This window comes from Pelophylax lessonae (genome assembly GCF_965119305.1).
Source record: "Pelophylax lessonae genome assembly, chromosome: 5".
Lineage (NCBI taxonomy): Eukaryota > Metazoa > Chordata > Amphibia > Anura > Ranidae > Pelophylax > Pelophylax lessonae.
In genome coordinates, this window is record NC_138772.1 from 197637307 (window position 1) to 197658821 (window position 21515).

The 21515-nt window shown below is 39.8% G+C and overlaps 2 protein-coding genes across 3 annotated transcripts in view; both read left to right on the plus strand.

Moving 5' to 3' along the window:
- The window catches only part of LOC309555504 (amphiphysin-like), a 324425-nt gene that overhangs the window by 281386 nt on the left and 21524 nt on the right, over positions 1-21515 (plus strand). Inside the window, exons 13-16 of one of the 2 annotated variants that reach the window (XM_082257544.1) lie at positions 1327-1350; positions 2784-2807; positions 9042-9074; positions 18489-18545. In XM_082257544.1, coding sequence (XP_082113670.1) covers positions 1327-1350; positions 2784-2807; positions 9042-9074; positions 18489-18545 — 138 coding nt within the window. The remainder of the gene's footprint in view (positions 1-1326; positions 1351-2783; positions 2808-9041; positions 9075-18488; positions 18546-21515) is intronic. The other variant, XM_082257545.1, reaches the window with a different exon arrangement.
- On the plus strand, positions 5994-8073 carry LOC309555506 (uncharacterized protein; the record flags this gene model as incomplete). Its single annotated transcript, XM_082257547.1, has 1 exon — positions 5994-8073. The coding sequence occupies one exon, from the start codon at positions 5994-5996 to the stop codon at positions 7650-7652; it is 1659 nt and encodes a 552-aa protein (XP_082113673.1). The 3' UTR covers positions 7653-8073.

The following is a 21515-nucleotide window of genomic DNA, read 5'->3' on the forward strand; positions in this document are numbered from 1 at the left end:
CATTCGGACCGCTCGTTTCCTGAGTTCAGTTACGTTTTTTCAAAGAAAGAAATAACAAATTAAATTTACATCAGTTTTCTATCAGTTTGCCATCAGTTTTTCATCTGTTTTTTACATCTGCCATGCAAAAACGGACCGTTTGTCCATTTACATCTATTTTTTGTCCAATTCGCTTTTTTGACGAAAGAAAAATAGGGCTTTGATCTGTTCCAAAAAACTGATGTTGACGGAAGCGGATGCAAATGGAAGTAAATGGATGATCATCCATTTACATTTGTTTTTCCGTAGAGATGCAGTGATGTCTGGTTTTCATCTGTCAATGGATGGATGGCAAATGGTCCACCTGTGTGAAAGGGGCCTTAGTGTCAGAATTTCTACTGCAATATCGCAGTCCTGCTATAAGTCATTACTAGTAAAAAAAATAAATAAAAATAAATAAAAATATCCCATAGCTTGTAAACGCTATACCTTTTGCGCAAACCAATCAATATATGCTTTCTGGGATTTTTTTTTGCCAAAAAAATGTAGCAGAATACATATTGGTCAAAATTTTTGAAGAAATTTGATTTTTTAATTTTTTTTTGATAGGTTTCATAGCAGAAAGTAAAACATATTTATATATTTTTTTAATTGTTGTTTTTTATGTTTATAGCGCAAAAAAATAAAAAACGCAGAGGTGATCAAATATCACCAAAAGAAAGCCCTATTTGTGGTAAAAAAAAGGACATCAATTTTGTTAGGGTGCAGCGTTGCATGACCGCGCAATTGTCAGTTAAAATAACGCAGTTCCGTATCGCAAAGAATGGCCTGGTTATGAAGGGGGGTTAATCTTTCAGAGGTCAAATGGTTAAAAACTATTTTTATGGTTGATATTTTTGAAATGAGCTCAATTTTCAAAAGAATTGCTTGTTAAATTAGTAAAGTTCTATTGCTACAAAAATGTCAGAGTGTTCTTAAATATATCTAAATATATATAAAGTATATATATTTACTCTAGGCAGTTCCCTGATTCTCATTAAGGAGCTAGAAAACAATAAAATAATGTGTGTGTGTCTATATATATATATATATATATATATATATATATATATATATATACATACATACATATACATATAAAGACAGGTGTACCAATACTTTTGGTAATATAGTGTATTGACATATTGTGCATATTCTTTTTTTTAATTAAAGCTTTGCCAAATTCCATTTCTCTGCAACTATTTATATGTTACTGTATTAATTCTATTGTAATACATTTCTAACATACAGTATGTATAACATATGTATGTCATTATTTTATTATATTGTTTCTCCTTTCATTTTCAGACATTGCCATGGGACCTATGGACGGTAAGATTTCCCTTTACTCCTTCAAAGTGGAATGTTTTGTTTGGTTTGATTAATTAAGGTTACACAATTTAAATAATTATATTTGGCATTTAAACTAACATAGGGACAAAAGGCTTGCCCATCTGCCTAAAAACCCACCATTGTTCTTCCATCAGCAATGGATAATTTTTGCCCTGTAGCTGCATATATTCATGGCACAGAGATGCTTTGAACAGGATAAAATGAGAATTGTTTTGTTTTTTAGATTTGAAAATACTGTGAAAAAAGTCTGCAACCCCTTAATTTTGATGCTGTCACCGTCATCCTTACAGTACTAAAGAAAATTAGATAATTCGCTTTGCAAGACAATCCTTTAAAATGTGGTGGCTGCATTGGTTTACTTTTTTTTGCTGTGTTCTTCCCACCCCTTATGTTGACACTGTTTTGGGACTTCCCAAGGGTCAAGAAGATATAGAGCTGTGTCTGCCAACTAATGAAAGAGAAAACTGGATATTTGTTTTACTGTAAAATCATTTTCCCTTATGTTCATTGGTGGACACAGCACCCACCCCTCTATTGAGATGAGTATATGTTCTTCTGACACTGCTTATTACAAAACTGAAGACCTATAGCAGGAAGTGGGAGTATACTCCCTGGGAATACCCTATAGGCATAGTCAAACTTTTTCCTGCCTAGTGTCCTACTCTTGTAGGGGGCAGCATAAACCCAAGGGTCAAGAAGATATGGAGCTGTGTCTGTCAATGAACATCAGAGAAAAGAATTTTACAGTAAGACAAAAATCCAGTTTTTGCTTGCACGTGATTGGATGATGGAAGTCCGCAGAGCTTCCCCACTAATACTAAGCTCTGGAGAAAATTCCCTTGCAGAGCGCAACTACAATTGCAAAGTACACAGTCAATTTGCCTTTAGTAAACCAACTCCATTGTGCTTAAAACCCTTCAAGATGTTTCTAAGCTACAATGAAAATAGACAAATGTATACAAACCATGCCAAAACATAACGGTGACATAACAGAACCAAAAATAAAATAGCAAGATTTTTTTTTTTTTTTTTTGGTCATTTTATTTTAAGGTTATAAATTGATGGTTTATTTACTTTTTCATAATTATAACATCTAAATGTTTGAAATAACCATTTGATACCACCCTGTATCAAATGCTTTTAAACATTTAGATGCACACTGTTTATAGATCATATGACTTTAAGTAATAAAAAAAAAATTACACACATCATTTATATTTCAAAGATTACACTTGTTTTTTTTTTTTTAAACTGTGTATTTTGTAGTCCCGAACATACAGAAAAGAAAATCCATGCAGAAACACTGAACATACCCTTTGGAATATGTGAATGTGATGTATTAAACACAATGTATATATGTATGCACGTATGTAACAATAAATCACGAATGTTTCTGCTTTGTGTATCTGCAGACAAACAATGAACTAGTCCAGCCAGTAAGTATTTTGCACAACATTAGTGGAAATCCAATACACAATATTGTCAAAAGTATTGGGACATCTGCCTTCACACGCACATGAACTTTAATGGAATCCTAGTCTTTGTCAGTTAGGTTCAATATTGAATTGGCCCACCCTTTGCAGCTTTAACAGCTTTAACTCTTCTGGGAAGGCTGTCCACGAGGTTTAGGAGTGTGTTTATGGGAATATTTGACCATTCTTCCAGAAGTTAATTTGTGAGGTCGGGCACTGATATTGGACGAGAAGGCCTGGCTTGCAGTCTCCGCTCTAACTCATCCCAAATGTGTACTAACAGGTTGAGGTCAGGTGCAGGCCAGTCAAAATCTTCCACCCCAAACTTGCTCATCCATGTCTTTATGGACCTTGCTTTGTGCACTGGTTAAAATCATTTAGTGGAGGGGGATTATGATGTGGGGTTGGGCTTGGACCCTTAGTTCCAGTAATGGGAACTCTTAAGGCATCAGCATACCAAGACATTTTGGACAATTGCATGCTCCCAACTTTGTTGGAACTGTTTGGGGATGGCCCTTCCTGTTCCAACATGACTGTGCACCAGAGCACAAAGCAAGGCCCATAAAGACATGAATGACTGAGATTGGGGTAGAGGAACTTGACTGGCTTGCATCCTGACCTCGAATCCTTTGGGATGAATTAGAACAAAGACTGTGAGCAAGGCCTTATTGTCCAACATCAGTGCCTGACTTCACAAATGTACTTCTGGAAGAATGGTCAAACATTCCCATAGATATTGTAAAAATAACACTATAATTAGACTATAAAATATAGACTGTTATGTGATCCTCTGCGCTTAAAGGACCAAGATAAATAAATGCTTCAATTGCTGCCACTTAATAAATAAAATAATGTAAAAATGAAATTAATCAAAAGCACATAATGTTTATGACATAAAATTCAGTGGCGCAGGGATGGTGGTAACCTCTTACCACTCATACAATAGGTTCAACTGAACCAACACTGATGTTATTATACAAGAAAGTATATGAACTTCAAAGACCTAATGAAAATGCTTAAAATTCCCATCAGCAAAAGTCCATCAAAAATCCATTAAACTTGAAATAATGGAGTAATAAAAGCAAACAGTTCATCCGAAAGGGAGTTGTTAGTAGTGCAAATTATAGGGAACACCCTTGCTTTCCACCACCACTGTGCTGGGAATATTATGGCTGGATTGCAGACTCACCAGAAATTGATGCCTCCCCAGTTTCATGGAACAGGCACACACAGCATTTAAACAATAATGGTTCTTCCGATCCAAATCACCTGATTCTTTGCCGGCAATTCCTCTCATATAATATGCATAGATGAAAAACAGAAAGCCTCCAATAGCGTGATACCGTTTCAAACATAAAATTTATTGATAAAACTTCCTATATCACACTCACTTTTCAGCAGATATCTCATGCATATAAAAAATACTCCAAATAGGGGGCATAGGAGTCACCAGTAACCGCCTGACAGCTCCACGCTAGGCAGACCATTCGCCCGGGGCTCCTCTCCCTTGTTGCTAGTTCACAGTATGGATGCCGTATAACCACGCCCGACGTGTTCCGTCATATCCGACTTCGTCAACGGGGGCCTGGCTATACGGCGCGGCAGTCCATTTAAATAGCAAGCAACCGACCGCCGCCCATCACTGGGCGGCGGCGGTACCCATTCACATGAGTTCACTATTACAAAGTACATGGACACTGGACACTGGACTCTTCTCTCTCAATCATGTACATGTGGACGAATTATCCACCCTAATAATTTAGAGCCCAGAACCCATGACCATAAATACATTAATACTTTCATCATCATAATAAAATTAAAAATAAAAATATTATTTTATTATGATGATGAAAGTATTAATGTATTTATGGTCATGGGTTCTGGGCTCTTAATTATTTGGCTACACTCTCTGTATTTATACCCTATGAGGGAAGTTATACCCACTGCTGGTTGTCTGATATGTTCCAAATGGAACTGCTTCATTGTAGTTTTATTTTAGACCACCAGAGGGAGTCTGTGCACCTGTTTAAGGCTGTGAGCTATATATCCCCCAAAATGCCAGCAGTTATGGGGTTAATAGCGAGGGTGGATAATTCGTCCACATGTACATGATTGAGAGAGAAGAGTCCAGTGTCAATGTACTTTGTAATAGCGAACTCATGTGAATGTGTACCGCCGCTGCCCGTTGATGGGTGGCAGGCAATTGCTTGCTATTTAAATGGACTGCCGCGCGTATAGCCAGGCTCCCGTTGATGAAGTCAGATATGAAGAAACGCGTTGGGTGTGGCTATACGGCGTCCATACTGTGAACTAGCAACAAGGGAGAAGAGCCCCGGGCGAATGGTCTGCCTAGCGTGGAGCTGTCAGGCGGTTACTGGTGACTCCTATGCCCCCTATTTGGAGTATTTTTTTATATGCATGAGATATCTGCTGAAAAGTGAGTGTGATATAGGAAGTTTTATCAATAAATGTTATGTTTGAAATGGTATCACACTATTGGAAGCTTTCTGTTTTTCATCCATGCATATTATATGAAAGGAATTGCTGGCAAAGAATCAGGTGATTTGGATCGGAGGAACCATTATTGTTTACATGCTGTGTGTGCCTGTTCCATGGATGTGGGGAGGTATCAATTTCTGGTGAGTCTGCAATCCAGCCATAATATTCCCTGCACAGTGGTGGTGGAAAGCAAGGGTGTTCCCTATAATCTGCACTACTAACAACTCCCTTTCAGATGAACGGTTTGCTTTTATTACTCCATTATTTCAAGTTTAATGGATTTTTGATGGACTTTTGCTGATGGGAATTTTAAGCATTTTTATTAGTCTTTGAAGTGCATATACTTTCTTGTATAATAACATCAGTGTTGGTTCAGTTGAACCTATTGTATGAGTGGTAAGAGGTTACCACCATCCCTGCGCCACTGAAATTTATGTCATAAACATTATGTGCTTTTGATGAATTAAATTTTTACATTCCCATAGATACACTCCTAAACCTTGTGGACGGCCTTCCCAGAAGAGTTGAAGCTGGTATAGCTGCAAAAGGTGGGCCAACTCAAAATTGAACCCTACGGACTAAGACTGCTAATAAAGTTCATGTGCATACAAAGGCAGGCAGCCCAATACTTTTGACAATATAGAGTATATTATGTATGTTACTCTGATTTTTTCCCATACATTCAAGTTCTTTTATTTTATGTTAAATAAACATGCATTTCTATACTTTTTCATTATTGCCATAATATTCTCATTTTTTCTCATTTCCTTTTTTGTCTGCATAAAGCCCGACTCCTCAAAAAGTCTGTCAATATGTAATCTGGCCTTAACTGAGACTCAAGTTTGTGGGTCTGGAGAAGAATTAGATTCATCAGACATTTATGTAGATCTTGATAGATTAGACCTTGAGAGTAATAGAGACAGGCAGGATGAAAATGAAAATCCAAATGTTTCCTGGGAAGGGCAGACAGACTTTGTTTGTCAACAGGAAGTCTTCTCATCAGAGATAAGTGAGGAAGTGGAAGAGAAACAATCTATAAAAGAAATGTTAAATAGTGACATGGTACTGATGAGTGATGATAGTGTATTCGAAGATATCCAGTACAAACAAGAAGACGAGGACACTGAAAATGAAAATATGACAATAACACATCTTGATGTATGTGAAAATCACCCGACAGAAGACATCAGTATTTCTAATGTTGATCTAGAAGATATTGCTGATACCGTCCAAAGAGAGGGGGCCGAACTTTTCGATTATTTTACATCCCACAGAGAAACCATCAAGGACATTGAGAACTTTGATGCAGATGTCCAAGATGATGAGGGGCAAATGAGATTTTCATCATCAGACACCAGTACAGAAGATGCAACTGATGTAGGTTTATTTGAATGTGACAGACAAGTAAATACATTGGGTGATGTGCACCAAAAACATGATCTGACGCTTACAGAAGCAAATAAAACAGAATATTTGGTGGATGATGACACTTTTGTTGAAGAGTATATTGGTAAAACAGAAAGCTTAAGGTACTCTGTTGTAAAAAAGGAGGCGTATACTGAGCAGGCTAGAGCAGAACCCACTGAAGCCTGCAACACCATATTTCAAGAATCAGGTGATACAAAATATATACACAAAAATGACCTTTCTTGCAATAACACAAATACTCATCTTATAGATCAGGAAGGAGATGCACTAGCTAAAGGAGATGTAATTTTATCAGACACTGCATTTAAGGGCTGTCTTGACACAGCCAGTGACAAGATATGGCCAGAAAACTGGGATCCAAGCTGTACTACAGATTCATGGGGTGAGTCTTATCTAAGAGACTGCCAAACACATGAATTTTCGATCCCAGATCTAAATTTGGCAAGCGTGAATGAGGTCTGGTTTTCACAAGCCACTGATAATTTAGATAAAAATGAACAGACATTGGCTGAAAATGAAAACAAGACACAAACTATGTCTGTGAACGAGCCTTGCGGCAAATTTCATGAAACAAATGCTAGTCCCCAAACCATGTTTTGCATAAGAAACTCCAGAAATGTTAGCATTGAGCGTCCTTCTAGCCCCAGGGAGAATGAGACCAACAGCTCAGATTTATCAGAAGATGAAATTGCTAACCGAAGATATGGATTTCTCTACCAGGATCTAGACCATGATAAAGAAGAGGTATCTCTGCTTTCCCCAGTGTGTAGATTACTAGAGATAACGATCCTTCATGGTACTGGTCCCTATGCTTTATACCCTTTTTACCACCTTTGTAGCATATTGCAGTTCTTCCTTTTAGTAAAAAAATATATATGTTGAGTAAACCTAACACAAGTGGGCTTTTTTCATAAAGGTGCAAGATGATGTGCAGCCACTTCAACAAATGACAAATTAGCTTTAATTATTCTGGCCTATCTGGACTACTAAAAGCCATAGAATATGCACATCGTAGAACGTTGTTTCAGTATTCGCGGCACACAAATATATCACATGGGTGATCATATAAAATAATTATTTTAATAGTTTTTGACAAAACACTACATTAAGTAAATTCTCTGAAATGATTGGAAAGGAAATTTGTACAATATTATACGGCCTAGGTCTCTGTAGATGTACAGTATGCCATATTCCTAGGTGTTGGTTAAACACTGTTCCCAAAGCATTATTCCGATGACAGGAACAGGGGTTGTAATGGATGCAACTGTAAACAGAACCATGAAAAGCCACTGTCTGCTCCTTTTAGCAATGAGTCATATCAAGTCTCACATCAGTACCCATAGGGCCATTAAGTTACTTGTAAATATTTTCTGTAATTCCTTCATTTTTTATTTAAACGTAAACAGTTATATTTTTTAAATCTAACTCCCACATTTGGCACTTTTTTGGGGGGAGCGGGTACCTGGTTTTGACAGGTACCCGCTCCCACTTCCGGTTCAAAATCCCAAAGCGATCTACAAGGATGTTCCTCCTTCCCCCCCCAGAGCCTTCTGTGTCAGACACAGGTCCCAGAAGACTGTGAGACCATGCACAAAGCACAGCGCAACGTGTGCATGCACAGTAGGAAACCGACTTTGAAGCCGGAAGGCTTCACTGCCAGTTTCCCTTAACTAAGATGCCGGCGCCTGTACCCCGAAGCTGATTGAAGAATCTGTTTAGGTGCCGACATCACTGGATCCCTGGACAGGTAAGTGTCCTTATATTAAAAGTCAGCAGCTACAGTATTTGTAGCTGCTGACTTTTAATTTTTTTTTTTTTTGGGAGACTGGATCTCCTCTTTAAAATTCTTTATTTCAGCTTTTACTATAAAGGTCATATGTTTTAACAAACGAGTCATAGGTTTACCTGTGAGTTCTGGACCTAACAAAAAAAAAAAAAAAAAAAAAAGCAGTGGACTTACATGTTCCAAATGGTAACAGGGGAGAAAGAAAATTCTTTTGATGTAGGATATATGTCCACTATAAAATATGTTACCTTTTATATTAAATTGAAGATTTGAAGCTATACAGATTACTTGCAGTTCTTCGTTGAGTCTTCATGCAGACGTTACCATTCATAATTCCCAATGCATTTCCTATTAGAACCTTTAGATATAGAACCTGCTTGTTGTGACCAGACATAAATCACATCCTCTTTCCTTGAACTTCGTCATGATACTTCATCATCAGTGACATTTTAAATGGTAAAGTTGGGCTTTTCTATTTCTTTCAGGCATCCAGTGGTGCTTTCAATGGATTCACACAGGTAAAACCCATTTCAATAAAATGTAAAATCTTCTTTTTTTTTTTTATTAATCACTATTCAGAATACCAGGAATAATGTATCAGCAAGGATACAAAAGACACTCCAGTTTAATTACTTATTTCTTTTATATTCAACTACAAAAAAGGCCTAAAAAAAGTTTTAATTTGAGTTTTGGCATACTTCAGATTCCTACCTGGGTACTGTATCTCAAACACCCATTTACTGTGGTGAAAATATTATTAAGTATATAAGTATAATCTGTAAATATTCCCTTATATAAATATACCCCTAGATGTGCTTTAAAGCAGAACTCGATTTTTAAAATACTGTTTTATTTATTTATTTATTTATTTATTTTTTGCCTGCATGTATTTTTTTAAAAGATAAAAGGAAAGTATAAAGCACCTACCAAAGCATTAGTCTTTGCACTAAATATTACATCCTGCGTTACTTAGCAACAGGGTGAAATAATGTAACAGGTACAAAGAAAGTGATGAATAAATAATGTGATATTTGTTCTTTGTGATCAGTTGTACTCTAAGACATGATGTTAAGCTGGTTAAGGAATATAAAGGGAAGAATACAACCCTAATGTAAACTAAAAGGATAGTTAAGACTGATAAAGAGATCAGCAGTTGCATAAAATCAGGGGAGGATTTTTAAATTCATAAACAAAACTTAAAAAAAAGAAAATTGCTTTTATATTTATTAATATGACTACTGTTTGGCCTTAGTACCTGCACTGAGTGCAAATCACATCATGATAAAATCATGTGACACAAGAGCTCCAAGTGTAAGGGTTAGCATCACTTCTGTTCATGTATAGAGTTATATATTGCAGTACATACACCAGTATTACCTATTTACTATTGCTGTTAGGATCTGAAAGCTTTAATGGTAAACTGTATCCATTGAAACTGCAATAAATAAACATGCTTCACCCCAAATAAATAGCATACATATACACAATGCTGGGACAAGGTAAAATCGGTGCCCCCCCCCAGTACAGAGCTCCCCCCCACCCCTAGCCCCCCAATATACATATCTCCCCCCAATCTCCTAGCACCCCCAATACACAGAGTTCCCCCACCTCCCAGAACCCCCCTAATACACAGATCTCCCCCCACCTTCAGGCATTCCCAATACACAGATCCTAGCACCTGCAATATACAGAAATCCCCCAACCTCCTAGCACCCTCTAATATGCAGAGCTCCCCCCACCTCCTAGCACCTTCCCAATACACATAGCTCCCCCACCTGCCAGCACCCCCTCCCCCCGCAATACACAGATCTCCCCCCACCTTCTAGCATCCCCAATACACAGAAATCCCCCCACCTCCTAGCACCTTCCAAATACATAGAGCTCCTCCTACCTCCTAGCACCCCTATTACACAGAGCTTTCCCCACCTCCTAGCACCCCCAATACACAGAGCTCCCCCACACCTCCTAGCAATCAAAGTATACAGAGCTCCCCCCCACCTCCTAGCCATCCAATACACAGAACTTCTCCCTCCTCCCGTGGCTGCCCAGTACAGCGCTACTGCAGAGTGCTCCATTCCTAACCTCCTGGCTGCTGCTTCTCCTGAACTGAGAAGGCGATGTTACTTGAGGTGTGCTGTGTCATATGTAATCATAGAATCTGTACAGGAAGCCACTTCTGTGTTTACAAGTGATAGTGGCTGGCGAGGAACAGAGGGTTAGCGCCGGAGGTGGTGGAAGAGGGCTCCACCATGCTCTGGACGGAAAAAATACCTGCCGATAGGAGTGACAGTGCAGTCACTCCTGTTAGTGAGAGGCAGAAAGAGGGGAGGTCCTAGTGAGCCCCCCCCCCCCCACTGCACATACGACCAGCACCCGGGGCAGATTCTATAATGTTAGTGCTATATTCAATAATATCACTAAGTGCTAGAAGGATGAGTATGCCACAATAGTTTATACAGTCCCTCAAAAAGTTTATTTCATATAAAAGGTTAACACATTCATCGGGGCTCTCCTTTTCAGCTTTGCATCTGCTGTTTTTATCTATAGCTAGCTGGAAAATTTGTTTTGTTTAGTTTCGGATAGATTTGTTATGTTACTCATTTCATTTAATTGATTTGTTTCAGAATTAGCTTAGTTTCATTTTCGTTTAATTTTCGTTTAATTTTCGTTTAGTTTTTTCATTTTCTAACAAATTCCAAATTTTTGGAATAAATTTAATTCAGATCAGCCGACAAATTATTGTCTGTTTCGAATTCTGTGGGAAGAATCGCTGGTTGTTTCGGAGCGGCTTCCCCACTGACAGCAAATATGAAAACAAAAGAATGCAGAATCAAAAATGCAGAAAACAACAGCATGGAATCTCCTTAATCCATACTAGGCCCTTCGGGTCTGGTATGGATCTTAAGGGGATTCTCATGCCAAAATGTAAAAAAAAATGGCGTGGCATGCAGCCTGGCAGGCCAGGAAAGGAGGGGGACGAGCGAGCACCTTCCTCCTAAACCATACCAGGCCATGTGCCCTCAGGCCACATGACCCCAGATCCCAGCCCTCTCTATGTGATTGAGTATGGGGTAAAAAGTAAATAAAAACACAGACAGTTTTTGACAAGATCCAACGTCAATTACGATGCCCACCGCAAAAGAAAATAAAAACCTCGACAAAAGCTCTCGCTGTCTGATAGCTCTGCCATCTAAGACCTAAGGGCCTGGCATGGATTTTGGGGGTGACCACACGCAAATTTGTTTTAACACTATTTTTTTTTTTTTTCATTTTAATGCTATTCTGAATAAACAATGCTAAAAATACAAAACAAATTCAGCAATACTAAAAACAAATTGGTCCATTGACGCAATATGGGAACAATTAATTTTTGATATTTCTGAATTTGTTTTCGAATCTTCAGCTTCCTTTGGAGTATTTAGAAACCAGAATAGCTGGTTGTTAAGAAGTGGGCGTTTGCTGGCGTTGTTAACCACCATGACTCATCTGCTGTCAGTGGGATTCCTCACTGACAGCAGAACGTAAACGAAAAAATGTTGGTTTAAAAAAGAAAAAACAATGTAGCGGTCCCCCACCGAATCCATACCAGACCCTTATCCAAGAATGCAGCCTCCTGAACCAAAGCAAGCCCTCAGCCCTCAACATGGGGGGTGCCTTTGGGGTAGGGGGGCTCTGTGCCCCCCAAAGCACCTTGTCTACATGTTGATGGGAACAAGGGCCTCTTCCCCATAACCCTGGCTGGTGGTTGTGGGGGTCTGCGGGCAGGGACCTTTTTGGAATTTGGTAGCCCTCTTTAACAAAGGGGCCCCCAGATCCCAGTCCTCCACCCAATGTGAATGAGTAGGGGTTACAAAGAAACCCTACTCATTCATCAAAAAAGTGTAAAAAGTAAATAAAACACAAAGACGAAGGCTCCCGCCATCTGACTGGTCCTAAAAAGTGACATCACTCGGTGGCCCCGTCCCGGGTGACATCATTGACACAGCATGTCCCACTCAATGACGTCTCAAGGGGGCATGGTTTCCCTGATGATGTCATTGGGTGACTCCCACGCCTTAGCTATTTAGGAACTGTAATATGGCAGAGATGGCCAACAGCGGAAGTCTCATTGAGACCGGGTGTTTGTTTTTTTTTCCTTCTTTTGGATTAGCGGTAGCAGCGGACATCTTAATTGATGATGGATCTACATCAGGGGACATTTGATTTGATTTTTTAATAAAGAAATTGTCAAAAACTTGTGTTGTGTTTTTATTTATTTTTTACACGTTTTGGTGATTGAGTAGGGGTACTATCTACCCCATACTCATTCACATGGGGAGGGGGCTGGAATCTGGGGGCTGGGGGCACCTTTGTAAAAGGGGGCTTCCAGATTCCAATAAGCCCCTGCCCACAGACCCCCACAATTCTCTAGCCAGGGTTGTGGGGAAGAGGCCCTTGTCCCCATCAACATTAGGACAAGGTGCTTTGGGGGGACAGCTCTCCTGGCCATCTGAACTGCATGCTCAGATAAGGGTCTGGTATGAATTTTGGCGGAGACCTCACGCCCTTAAAAACAAATAAAATTTGTGAGGTTCTTCTTAAAGCGGAGTTCCGGGCACAAAATTGATATTTTTTTTGTGCCCGTCCGCTAGTTCTGCATCACCTGAAAAGGAATTGGATAGTTAGGTTTTTTTTTTTAAAACTCACCTTGTAATTGAAGATCGTAAATACTCACCTCAGGGTACTTCCTCCCTCAGCACCGTGGCTCCGCTGTCACTTCCTGTCTTGCGATGATTCCTGGGAGCTGAACGTCATCGCTCCCAGGAATCAATGCGACGGCACCGGCCCCGCTCGTCACTTCCGAGCGACGCCGCATTCCCCTGCTAAACAGCACCGGAAGTGACGAGAGGGGCCGGTGCAGGCGCATTCTGGGAGAAGAAGACGCGGAAGAAGACGCAGAAGAGGACCTCGCCGGCTTCAGCTGCCCACAAGAGAGATGGAAACGCTGTGGAAGAAATGTTATAAGTAAGTATTTCTTCTAAAAGCTAAGTGCGAACCGGGACAGATCAGAGGCTAGCCATTGTGGAATGTACTAGCCCTGACTGTCCCGGGGGTATGTTTGTTAAAAAATTACTTCTGTGCCCGGAACTCCGCTTTAAAATCCATAGCGCCTGGCATGGGTTGGGCATTTTTCATTGCAGACATTCTTCTGTGTAAATTCAGCTGTCACAACCGCACTATAGCTGAATGATGGCTACAGCGCAGTCGCACTTTGTCGGGAGGCCATTATATGAGGTGCTTTCGTTTCCCACGCGCCCCCAGCAGCATGCATTGGCAGTGATCTGTGATCCGGGGAAAAGAGCCAATCACAGCGGCTCTTTACCATGTGATCAGCTTTGTCCAACCACAACTGATCAGAGTGTAAACAGGATTTGTCGTTTGTTTGCAATCCTCTCCTCACACTGACAGCATATGAGGACTGGAGTGGAGAGCCGATAACTGGCTCTTAGGCCCCTTTCACACATGCTGTCCATTTGTCCGTTTTTCATCCATCCGTTGACGGATGAAAAACGGACATCAATGTGTCTCTATTTAAAAACGGACAACAACGGATGATCATCCGTTAACATCCGTTTTCATCCGCTTCCGTCAATGTCCGTTTTTTTGAACGGATGAATGCCCTATTTTTCATCCATCAAAAAAACGGATCGGACGAAAAACGGATGACAACGGATGAAAAACGCATGTCAACGGATGACAACGGATGAAAAACGGATAACAACTGATGAAAAACGGATGAAAAACGGATAACAACTGATGAAAACGGATAACAACTGACCAAAAACGGATAACAACTGACCAAAAACGGATGACAACTTTCGAAAAATGGATGAAAAACGGATGAAAAACTGATACATTTGACGTGACTGAACTGATGAACTGAACGGACTGTATGTGTGAAAGGGGCCAAAGGCAGATTTTATGGTAAGGATAATAGGCACCTGAATTCTCATTATTGATGGGGGTTTATTATCCCATCCAAATCTCTTCAACCTTAGAGGAACAAATATGATAATAAGCAGCATCAAATCCATACAGATTTTTTTTTTTGTAAATCTGTTGTAAATAAATCTGCCACCTAAATTGCTTAATTATCTACTGCTATTATCAGCTTATATTGCAATTGTGTTACATTGAACCACCTGGGTTTTTTATTACTCACATACTTTACTTTATTTAGCCTGATGCTTCCACGAAATCTGTCTTCGATGTACAGACTGAACCTACTAGTGAAGTGATGGTAAGCCTTTTGTTATTGTTTTTAAAAAATTATTTAGAAAAACCATATGATGCTTATTTCATTAAGATGCAAAATGTACCCAGGTCAATCCTTGAAAAAGTATATATATATATATAATGTATATATAGTATATACAACTAAACTCTGCACAAGAAACTCCCTAGATCAACGTTGGTACAGAATCACTCAGTTAAAGCCTCGTACACACTAACAGTTTTTTTTCCTTCAACCCTGCAGGGCTGAATGAAAACAACTGGCAGCTCAGGAGAAGCTGGTGTACTGACATTCCGATGTTAGTACAGCGATCTCCCTGCTTTTCTACTGTGTTCTGACAATGGCTGAGAGCGCTGATCGGGAGCTGATTGGCAGACCTTTTTCCGGTCATGCCCCTTTCGACAGAAGCTGGCCAAAGGGCCGTTTTCTGTCGGACTGACCTATGCATGAAACTGAATAATAATAAATATTTACTATCCTAAAGTAACATTAAACCTTCATTTTTTATTTTTTTGATTATAATAATAAACATGGTTTACTTCTCATTATGGATGGTGTTTTTTTTTTTTTTTTATTCTGTCCAAATCTCTTCAACCTTAGAGGAACAAATATGATAATAAGCAGCATCAAATATTACAGATTTTTTTTTTTTGTAAATCTGTTGTAAATAAATGTTCCACCTAAATTGCTTAATTATCTACTGCTATTATCAGTTATATTGCAATTGTATTACATTGAACCACCTGGGTTTTTTATTACTCACATACTTAACATTTTTAGCATGATGTTTCCACGAAATCTGTCTTCGATGTACAGACTGAACCTACTAGTGAAGTGATGGTAAGCCTTTTGTTATTGTTTTTAAAAAATTATTTAGAAAAACCATATGATGCTTATATCATTAAGATGCAAAATGTACCCAGGTCAATCCTTGAAAAAGTTACATAGTTACTTAGTTAGTCTGGTTGAAAAAAGACACAAGTCCTATTAATTCAACCAATAAAAGGAACAAAATAAACAAATATCCTAAGGCTTCTTTCACACGGTCCCCCTCCATAGGCGGACTCCGTGCTGCTCAGCGGGGGATCGATACACTGATCCCCCTGAGCAGGAAGGTGACAGCTCCCTCTATGCTCTGTGTGTGGAGGGGGAGGTGTCAGAGCCCCGCTGCTCTCTATGGGGGAATCAGATGAGAATGGACCGCCTGTCCGCTCTCATCCGATCCCATCCGATCCCATCCGATCCCATCCCCTGGATGGATGGAAAATAGGGTTTCCATCCGTCTGGATTTCACGGACAGGATCGGATGCGGATGGCAGCGGGTGTCAGCGGACATGTCACAGCTGACATCCACTGCCCCATAGGGATGCATGGAGGATCCGATCAGATCCGCCTAAAAAACTGACAAGCGGATGTGATCGGATTGTTCGTGTGAAAGGACCCTAAGTATATAAAATATGAAGAAAGTATGTAGAATATGAAGCAGGCAGTAAGTACACTAAACCGGACCTACAACACAAGGAATTTTCCAACCCAATGCAGAGATATAAATATATATATATATATATACTGTATATATAGTATATACAACTAAACTCTGCACAAGAAACTCCCTAGATCAACGTTGGTACAGAATCACTCAGTTAAAGCCTCGTACACACTAACAGTTTTTTTTTCCTTCAACCCTGCAGGGCTGAATGAAAACAACTGGCAGCTCAGGAGAAGCCGGTGTACTAACATTCTGATGTTAGTACAGCGATCTCCCTGCTTTTCTACTGTGTTCTGACAATGGCTGAGTGCGCTGATTGGGAGCCGATTGGCAGACTTTTTTCGGTCATGCCCCTTTCGACAGAAGCTGGCCAAAGGGCCGTCTTCTGTCGGACTGACCTATTCATGAAAATGAATAATAATAAATATTTACTATACTAAAGTTACATTAAACCTTCATTTTTTATTTTTTTGATTATAATAATAAACATGGTTTACTTCTCATTATGGATGGTGGTTTTTTTTTTTTATTCTATCCAAATCTCTTCAAGCTTAGAGGAACAAATATGATAATAAGCAGCATCAAATATTACAGATTTTTTTTTTTTGTAAATCTGTTGTAAATAAATGTTCCACCTAAATTGCTTAATTATCTACTGCTATTATCAGTTATATTGCAATTGTATTACATTGAACCACCTGGGTTTTTTATTACTCACATACTTTACATTTTTAGCATGATATTTCCACGAAATCTGTCTTCGATGTACAGACTGAACCTACTAGTGAAGTGATGGTAAGCCTTTTGTTATTGTTTTTAAAAAATTATTTAGAAAAACCATATGATGCTTATATCATTAAGATGCAAAATGTACCCAGGTCAATCCTTGAAAAAGTTACATAGTTACTTAGTTAGTCTGGTTGAAAAAAGACACAAGTCCTATTAATTCAACCAATAAAAGGAACAAAATAAACAAATATCCTAAGGCTTCTTTCACACGGTCCCCCTCCATAGGCGGACTCCGTGCTGCTCAGCGGGGGATCGATACACTGATCCCCCTGAGCAGGAAGGTGACAGCTCCCTCTATGCTCTGTGTGTGGAGGGGGAGGTGTCAGAGCCCCGCTGCTCTCTATGGGGGAATCAGATGAGAATGGACCGCCTGTCCGCTCTCATCTGATCCCATCCGATCCCATCCGATCCCATCCCCTGGATGGATGGAAAATAGGGTTTCCATCCGTCTGGATTTCACGGACAGGATCGGATGCGGATGGCAGCGGGTGTCAGCGGACATGTCACAGCTGACATCCACTGCCCCATAGGGATGCATGGAGGATCCGATCAGATCCGCCTAAAAAACTGACAAGCGGATGTGATCGGATTGTTCGTGTGAAAGGACCCTAAGTATTTAAAATATGAAGAAAGTATGTAGAATATGAAGCAGGCAGTAAGTACACTAAACCGGACCTACAACACAAGGAATTTTCCAACCCAATGCAGAGATATAAATATATATATATATACTGTATATATAGTATATACAACTAAACTCTGCACAAGAAACTCCCTAGATCAACGTTGGTACAGAATCACTCAGTTAAAGCCTCGTACACACTAACAGTTTTTTTTTCCTTCAACCCTGCAGGGCTGAATGAAAACAACTGGCAGCTCAGGAGAAGCCGGTGTACTAACATTCTGATGTTAGTACAGCGATCTCCCTGCTTTTCTACTGTGTTCTGACAATGGCTGAGTGCGCTGATTGGGAGCCGATTGGCAGACCTTTTTCCGGTCATGCCCCTTTCGACAGAAGCTGGCCAAAGGGCCGTTTTCTGTCCGACTGACCTATTCATGAAAATGAATAATAATAAATATTTACTATACTAAAGTAACATTAAACCTTCATTTTTTATTTTTTTGATTATAATAATAAACATGGTTTACTTCTCATTATAGATGGTGTGTTTTTTTTATTCTATCCAAATCTCTTCAACCTTAGAGGAACAAATATGATAATAAGCAGCATCAAATCCATACAGATTGTTTTTTTTTAAATCTGCTGTAAATTCTGCCACCTAAATTCCTTAATAATCTACTGCTATTATCAGATATATTGCAATTGTGTTACATTGAACCACCTAGGTTTTATATTAGTCACATACTTTACATTTTTAGCCTGATGCTTCCACATCTGTCTACGACATACAAACTGAACCAACTAGTGAAGTGATGGTAAGCCTTTTGTTATTGTTTTTAAAATATTATTTAGAAAAACATATGGTGCTTATATCATTAAGATGCAAAATGTACCCAGGTCAATCCTTGAAAAAGTTACATAGTTACTTAGTTAGTCTGGTTGAAACAAGGCACAAGTCCTAATAGTTTAACCAATAAAAGGAACAAAATAAACAAATATCCTAAGGCTTGTTTCACGCGGTCCACCTCCGTAGGCGGACTCCGTACTGCTCAGCGGGGGATCGAAACACTGATCAGGCAGGTGACAGCTCCCTCTATGCTCTGTGTGCGGAGGGGGAGGTGTAAGAGCCCTGCTGCTCTCTGACAGGTGGATGTGATCGGATTGTTCGTGTGAAAGGACCCTAAGTATATAGAATATGAAGAAAGTATGTAGAATATAAAGCATGCAGTAAGTACACTAAACCGGACCTACAACAGAAGGAATTTTCCAACCCAATGCAGATAGATAGATAGATAGATAGATAGATAGATAGATAGATAGATAGATAGATAGATAGATAGATAGATAGATAGATAGATAGATGTAGCACCCTCCTAGACAGGTGCTAGGTAAAAGCATTTGTTGCTTCATCTGCTTATCAGGGGAGCCTGATCTTTAGTTAGGCCTGCTCTTTGTGCTTAGTGTTTATTCATCTGGTCTGAGGGAGTGTCCCCACTGCATCCAATAGGGAGGCATGTTGGACAGTGGAGGAAACATGGCCAATGATAGACAGGCTTTTGTAACCATCCCAGTGGGTTGGCACCTGGAAAAGTGCATCATGGGATTGGAAATAAAAGCTGAGAGTACATGTGACAGGGCGTCTTTGGGCGGGAAGCTAGGTCCCAGGAGGAGAGTGACGGCTGTCTCTCCTCCTGTCAGAGAAGAAAGTGGTTACAGGCAGTCGGCCTAGTGAGCCAGGTGTGGAGCTGAACAAGAGAAGTCCTGAGAAAACTGACAGTGGAGCTGAAGGCAGAGCTACCAGGGAAAACAGTGTCCGTGAGTACTAGGGGGCTTTGCCAGGGGTCTGCCTAGGAAGGGGACCACTCCAGAGATGTCAGTGGACAGAAGGTCAGCACATACTGTCAGTGAGAAAGGGGGTGCCAAGTTAGACCCTGAAGAGTAAACTGCAAAATAGTTTGCCTTTCAATTCTTCACTTCAGTGGCAGGGTGAAGCAGCGGCCTTGCCGCACTCAGTACAGATAGAAGTCCTCAAGATTGTGCATAGTTGTCAAGTTGGAATATCCCACTCATCCCTTCTCCCATCCAAGCTCTTATAAAATACAAAAAAAAAAAATCCCCTGGACTGTTTACTGACTGAGCCAAGGACTTTAAGCGCTAAGGATTTACAAGCTGTTGCTATGGGGGCAGTGCTACATTTATTTATATATATACAGTATATATATGTAGCAAGATTCCCAGCCCTTTTGCTGGATTGGGGTCCTCCTGGGTTACCGCCAGTGACAACAGCACATTTAAGCATGTTCTCCAAGTGTGAGCACTGAGACAATGACCAGTCCATTATCTTTGGGTTTTGTATTTATTTTATAACTTGAATGGGAGAAGGGTTGAGTGGGATACTCCTTTGGCTCAACTATGCACAAATTGCTAGGGACAACTGAAAAATGCCGATTGGCGCTGACTTGATGCTGGCTAGATACCTGTATAACTTCGGACTGTTTTTACTATATTTGGCTTTAAGGACTTTTATATATTTTTCTTTCTCACTGGCATTATATTCCGTTGAAGGCATCTTATATGTATACACTTTGAATTTGTGTATTTTTTAATATTTCTTTCCACCACCATTCCATTGGTACACCATAAATTCTTTGATTACTTTTATCACGTCCTTTCGGAACCTTTAAGGCTGAGATCTTTTCATTGATCACCTTTGGGCACTGTTCACTCTATTCACACAGCCGGGTTCCAATATCTTGTGTCACATTTATTGTGTTTATTTTATATTGAGGATTCATTTGCTCTTGCTTTCACTGTATAGTGGATTCTTTGCACCACAATATTTTTTGCTCACTTTATATACATCCGCATACTTCAATTATTGTGGGCACATTTTCTTTCTTCTTTTAGTTTGGGTGGTGCTTACCACTTATATTGTACTAATCACAACGTCACTTTTTTCACTTTCACTTGAGAGGCACTAGGTTTTATTTTCATTTTAAACAGCACTGTATACATGTTATAACATCATATAGATTTTTTATTACCTTATTGCTGTCTTTTATGATTATAAGTTTTATGTTGTTTTTTTGCTACCCCATTGCACTTTAACAACATATTAATAATACACCATTTATATAATTTTAATAACAACTAATTTATTATACATATATTGGCAGCGCCAAGCACTTCCCTTTCTTTCCATATTCAGTGTATAATCCTTTGAGGTTATATTCCGAAGTGGGCTGCAGCCAATTGAACTATTTTAGTGCTTTTTATCCTACTACCCTCCTTTATCCTAAGTGCAGATTTTCTTCTATAATATTCCTGTCAACGCCAGTTGACGCTGGTTAACGCTGGCTTGCGGCCTGTTAACGCTGAACTGACTTTTGACTGCTTTCTTGAATAAAGAAGTTCTCTTTAAGCTCCCTTAAGCACTCCTTGCTAAAGTAGCTACTTGTATAACTGCTGCACTGCTGAACACTTCAGGGCCCACACCAGCGCCCTCTTTCACTCTCTTATCTTAAGGTGTTAGACACTGGTACCCCCTTTCTAAGCCTTCTCTACTGGTTTGCTGGCTCCTGGATCCCTCTGACCTTCTGGAGTGGCCCCCTTATCCTAGGCAGATCCCTGGGCAGTTTCGAGTACTCACAACACGGCTTTCCTGGAAACTTCTGCCCCTGCAGCTCCACTCGGTGTACAGCACTCTGGATCCCTCTCTGCAGCCCAGCTCAACCTCATCCTCTAGGCCGACTGCCCAGGACACCTTCATTAGCTCTGACAGGAGG